The sequence below is a fragment of the Triticum dicoccoides genome, chromosome 2B (assembly GCF_002162155.2).
Source record: "Triticum dicoccoides isolate Atlit2015 ecotype Zavitan chromosome 2B, WEW_v2.0, whole genome shotgun sequence".
Taxonomy (NCBI): domain Eukaryota; kingdom Viridiplantae; phylum Streptophyta; class Magnoliopsida; order Poales; family Poaceae; genus Triticum; species Triticum dicoccoides.
In genome coordinates this window covers 693,649,382-693,654,911 of record NC_041383.1, presented here as the reverse complement: position 1 = coordinate 693,654,911, position 5,530 = coordinate 693,649,382, and the positions used below count along the sequence as shown (strand labels likewise).

Below are 5,530 nucleotides of genomic sequence, written 5' to 3'. Positions count from 1 at the left end.
ATTAAAAATAAATTGCATCAAAGGTTGTAGCGTGCACTGCTGCTGCTGGGCCATGCCGCCACCAGTTGAGGCGGCTGGAACTGCTACTGGTGCAAAGCGGGACGAGCTGCACTGCTGCTGCTGCACGCGGCCTGCCGTGGGCTGGCACTATATTGCTAATTAACTAATTTGTCTCGCATATATGCTGCACACATTGCATTGGTAATTTTAGCATTGCCTGTGTCATCATGTCCACTAGAATATATGGGTTTTGATAAATAGAAATAAAGAGGAAACAACCTACGGTTCGGTTGACTTGATAAAGTTACAGAAAAGACCTATTGATTCATCATAAGTGAGAGTATTGTTAGAACAATTTTAAAGGTAATATATATGCACAAATTATTTTAAAGGTTATATATATGTGCAGCAGCAGCAATGCAGCTCGTCCCGCTACAGTGCAGCGTGCAGCAGCTACAGTGCCGGCCACCTCAACGGGTGGTGGCATGGCCCTGCAGCAGCAGTGCGTCGCTACAGTGCCGCTCCCAGGGCTACAGTACCGGCCGCCTCATACAGTGGCGGCGTGGCCCACCATACCTAGCTCCGTTCCGTCGCTGGCCTGGATTTCTGTTGCCCACGACTGGCCGCCTGGCAGCGTGGCGGCGGGACCGGCCGCCACGCGTCGTGGCGGCAGGCGCCACGTGTCGCCTGCCGCGTCTGCCGCCACGGCAAGGGGGTCTCTTTTGCCGATCTGATTCAGAGGTGGTCTTTTTTGCCATTTTGATTTGGCAGGCGGTCTCTTTTAACAAAAAATCGTGAAGTGAGCAGCAAATCTGCTGCGGTTAGAGATTTTTTATCACAGAGTTCAAATAACTACTTATTCATATCATTCCATCCATCCACTTCACATCGTACCTCGTACATGAGATCCATCTACGTGTCTACAGCACAACTCGTATTTGTGTCATATATGCCTCGACCAACGAACAGCAAAATAAATTAAATGTCAACGACAAAAAGGAAAAACCTATAATATATATGACGGTTTCTTCTAAGCGGCCATTCTCTGTATCTCCTTCCAGGTGCTGCGAAATAACATCACTATCCTCCTGTGGTTGCCTGCTACGTGTCTACGGCGAAGGGCCAGTGTTCTCAAGGCTATATCACTGCACATGGACCCATGGGTCTGTGTTGGCGAACTTCTGTTGAACGTACCGAGCATGGGATCAGGCCGACCCGTATCCGCCCGGGTGCGCCTTCTGCCATTTCCAGGCCGTTGCAAGGCTCTCGCGGAGGTCTGTGTGTTGGGCTGTCCAGTTCAGCTCGTCGCGGATCTTGGCCGGGTTGCTGTATACTTCGGCGTAATCCCCGGGTCTCCGGTCGAGGTAGTCAACCTTGATGGTCGCTCCGGTCGCCTTCTTGCACGCTTCTACAAACTCCTTCACTGACCTACCTGATAAAAACATCAACAGGATACAAGTTCAGAAACAAGCGAGTGTGTGGTCTTAAATAGATTTTAAGGTATTCATGTGCGGTTGTCCGCACGGCATGATTATAAAACTTTCAACAACCTTTCCCTGTGCCGACATTGTAGATTCCAACTTTGTTAGGCTCAGCTTTACCAAGAGCTTTGACATGAGCATCAACAAGATCTGTGACATCAATGTAGTCTCTTACACAAGTTCCATCAGCGGTAGGGTAGTCCGTTCCTCGAACCTAAAGGGGGCAGATCGAATGTCATGTACCGTGATTATTATGTAATGTCAACATGACGGATGCTAGAATGAGCATGTCAATATGAGTACCTTCAGCCCTGGAATGATTCCCGATGCTGCATCAAAACACGCACCAGAAATCCTTCCATGCTCACGCAGTTCAGGCCTTGGAGCTTCCCCAAGGCGTCCCTCAGGGTCTGATCCAATCACATTGAAGTATCTAATTCAAAAGAAACCATAAGTGGGTTTCCTATGGATTATATTTTTAGTGTAGGGTAGGAGAGACAAACCTTAAGATCATCACAGCCATGTTCGATTTCTTTGAGAAATCTAGAATGATGTCCTCGGACATCTTTTTTGCCTTGCCATATGGATTGATAGGTATCTGCGTGGCAACACGAGTTATTTACTGTGAGATTATTAACCTAAAGTGAACTGTCAAAAAAGAGAAGTTCAGGCACCAAGGACCAACCTGAGGAGTTGTTTCTACAATAGGCATTGTGTCAGGTTCACCATATGTTGCACAAGTACTCGAGTAAATCAGAGTTTTTACATTATGTGCTGCCATTGCCTCAAGCACTGTCAACGTATTTGATGTTATGTTGTGGTAGTACCTGTTATATCAAACTGTCAATATTAGCATTCAATATTTAACGATGAGCTGTCAAGAATGGCAAAAATGGATGACCTTTATTCTAATTTATTTTCATTTAATGCTATGATAGTATTATAGATTGCCATATTTGGCAGTTTATGGAAACACAGGTGATTTGCAGCCTACATATTACACAGGAGATACACAGTATCAATGATCTGTATTTATGTAGAGCTATTTAGTGCTTAGCTTTCTAATTAGTCCGAGCAATACAAGGACACTGTCACACCACATGCCTAAAATAAAAACTGTACCTTAGTGGCTCTTGCGTGCTCTCACCAACATAAGCAACAGCAGCGAAGTGCATAACAGCATCAAACGCGTTCTCCGAAAACATTTTGTTCACCTGATTGTCGGTTAAGTGCAAAACACATTTCTCAAATGCATAGATGTACAGAACATATATATGGTGGTCAAAGTTATTTTTGGAAGGACAAAGGATACAGCTTTCGGATCGCCTAAATCAGTGTATATAAACTGAAGCCTCCCAGGCTCTGGAAACAGCCTCTGAAGAGCTCTGACAGCTCCCATGTTCCCTCTCGAAAGGTTATCCTGTGAATATGAGATGGCATAAGTCTCTCACTACCAAAGTTCATATAACATAAGAACTAAAAATGTAAACAGGGAATAAGAAATTTACCACAATGGTAACTCGGTAGTTGTCCGTAAGGAGACGAAGAGTAGCATGTGAGCCAATGTATCCAGCACCTCCAGTCACCAGCACATGAGTCACCCCAGTTTCATGGCGAGAGAACTGCAGCACATGTAGATGCATCAACTCCAGTTTGAAAGAGTGGAGTTGCAGGAGTAAATAACTGTAAACTACTAGATTGGATGGCAATCTGAAATGTCTGTACGAAATCGCTTGCGTCTGATGGAACAATGACTATAGTTTATCTAGAACAGATGATGCAACAAAGTATTATATAATAATCTCAGCTAGAAGAAGAAGAATGGACTGTTCGTCAAATTAGATGGCAGAATGAAATGTTCCAACAAATTGCCTTACTGGCCCTTTTTGTCATGGAATCAGTATATTAGTGCTCCATGTGGAACTTGAATGATAACATTAAAATTAAGCCAGAAAGAAGGAATCATGACAGTGCCAACTCATCAGCAAGTGACAGCGACATAGCATTCCTACGATAACCTCAGCTGAAAGAAGAAGAATGAACTGTTCCATCAAATTAGATGCAGAATGACATGTTCCTTCTAGCTGCCTTACTGGCCCTTTTTGTCATGGAATCAATATACTAGTGCTCCATGTGGAACTTGAGTGATAACATTAAAATCAAGCTGGAGAGAAGGAATCAGGACAATGCCAACTCATCATCAAGTGACAGTGACATAGGCCAGTTGGTGAGAGGTTAGCACATACCACGCTAGTACCGCCAAAACCAGGAGACTGTTTCAACACAAGTATGCACATGACAGTGAGGGCGGCAGCCACCGCGATCTTTCCTGCGAAATTAGGCTTGCGTCTCGTGTCACCGAAGTCCATGCCTGCAAAAATAATGTGCCGAATTCAAAGTTGTGCCAGCAAAGTCATAGTGTCCCGGCCCAACTACATGTTCTCGCACTCATAGGTTACAGTAAATTTGAACGGTATGTACTTCACAGAAGTACAATCACATAATCAGAAGCTCCTGTAATATTAATGGCATGTATTTACAACATTTGACCATGAACAGACACTTTCGTGTTGCAGCCTGCAATAACTATCAAGGTCAAACATTTGGTCTATATGACTATACCATTCAAGTTTCATTCCCTGGTGGTAACCGGGTCAAGTTTCATTCCCTGGTGGTAACTGGGTCGATGAGAACAGACGCAAAAAAGGTAAAGTGAAAATAAAAGTAGCACAAGACCATGAACTGAGGAAGAAATGATGTTGTACCTGACAAGATCCAAGACCTGGTGGTCCTAGCTTGGCTTCTGCTCCGGGGGGTTGTTGGCATGTGCGGTCGGCTCCCGCGGAAGAAACCAACAAGAACTCAACTTCCTCCTCCTCCCCTCCTCCTCCTCCTCCTCCTCCGGCCTACGAATCTGCACCGGCAACATGGTCACGCACGATTATTTGCAAGAACAAAGAACAGAGACATCGTCAAATTGGCTTCACAAGAAGGAAAAACTCTGAAACAGCTGCACTGCAGCTCGCTGACGGAATAAATCACACGGAAAGCAAGGCGAGGAACAGGGGAAGGCGAGGAAAGCATGGTGGCAGGAACCCAAATCCTTGACCGGAGGGGAGAGAAGAGAGGAGAGAGGAACTGAGCCAGGGAACTCACCTTGCGAGCAGATCGGCGCGGCTGGAGACGGAGGCGGACCTCGCCGGCGATTTGGGCGCCGGGCGAGATCGGTGTGCAACGGTCCAAGATGGGGGGAGGCCGGGGGAGGGAAGTGAGGCAGAGGAGGAGCAAGTCGTCGGGGAGTTTCTATTTACCGAGTCATAAAGCCTGCGCCGATTTATGGGAATCTTCTGCGTATGGCTCGCTGGCTGGATTCTCGCGTATTTAAATACGGTTCTTTTCTGTAGACCGGGAGTATTTTAGCTGGAGGCAATTGTTTAAATGGAAGGTCTAGGTAACGAATGTTCACCCCCGGTTCCTAAGGGGTGAAGTGCTTGTGCCAGTGGGATGCAACATTATGCGGTTCAGATGCAATCACAGGGGGAAGAAGAAACACGGAGCGGGAGGAAGGGCGCGATGAGGAGATGTGTAGCGACATCGGCTTATCGTCGTTGGACAGAGAAAGGGGATGGACGTCAAATAGTGTCGAACTGCCCCATAGGCTGAGGGGGTGGCGGCATATAGCCGGTGGGTGATACCGGCAAGACAGTTGGATGACACGCACAAATCAAGAAATGGTCCAAAAAAAGATGGATGCCATTTTTTCAGAGGTACGCATGTCAATGGCGGAGTTAGACAGGAAGCTCGGCGGGGGGCAAAGCAAAAAATACGAACTGTTGGAGGGACCAAGATCTTACTCTTTTTTTTCCTAATCCAATCCCTGCATAATAATGTTTCAAGACTGGGGCGGGGGAGGGGGGCAATGGCCCCCTCAGACTTGTACTAAGCTCCGGCACTGACACAGATAGATGGTTGCCGACGTTTGATGGTGACATGGGTGTAGGACGAGAGGAGACAAAGCGGTGGTGGTGAAGCAAGGTTGTGACGGAAAG

At 46.5% G+C, this 5,530-nt stretch overlaps 1 protein-coding gene across 1 annotated transcript; it reads right to left on the bottom strand.

Moving 5' to 3' along the window:
* Positions 1-840: 840 nt before the first annotated feature.
* Positions 841-5,021, bottom strand: LOC119365665 (probable UDP-arabinose 4-epimerase 2). The gene is made up of 11 exons (XM_037631320.1): positions 4,638-5,021; positions 4,247-4,395; positions 3,728-3,852; positions 2,990-3,103; positions 2,794-2,901; positions 2,604-2,695; positions 2,167-2,308; positions 1,985-2,079; positions 1,785-1,914; positions 1,551-1,695; positions 841-1,432 (listed from the first exon to the last, which is right to left on the bottom strand). Exons 2-11 carry the CDS (start codon positions 4,305-4,307, stop codon positions 1,206-1,208), a joined length of 1,239 nt encoding a protein of 412 aa, XP_037487217.1. The 5' UTR covers positions 4,308-4,395; positions 4,638-5,021; the 3' UTR covers positions 841-1,205.
* Positions 5,022-5,530: the final 509 nt, after the last annotated feature.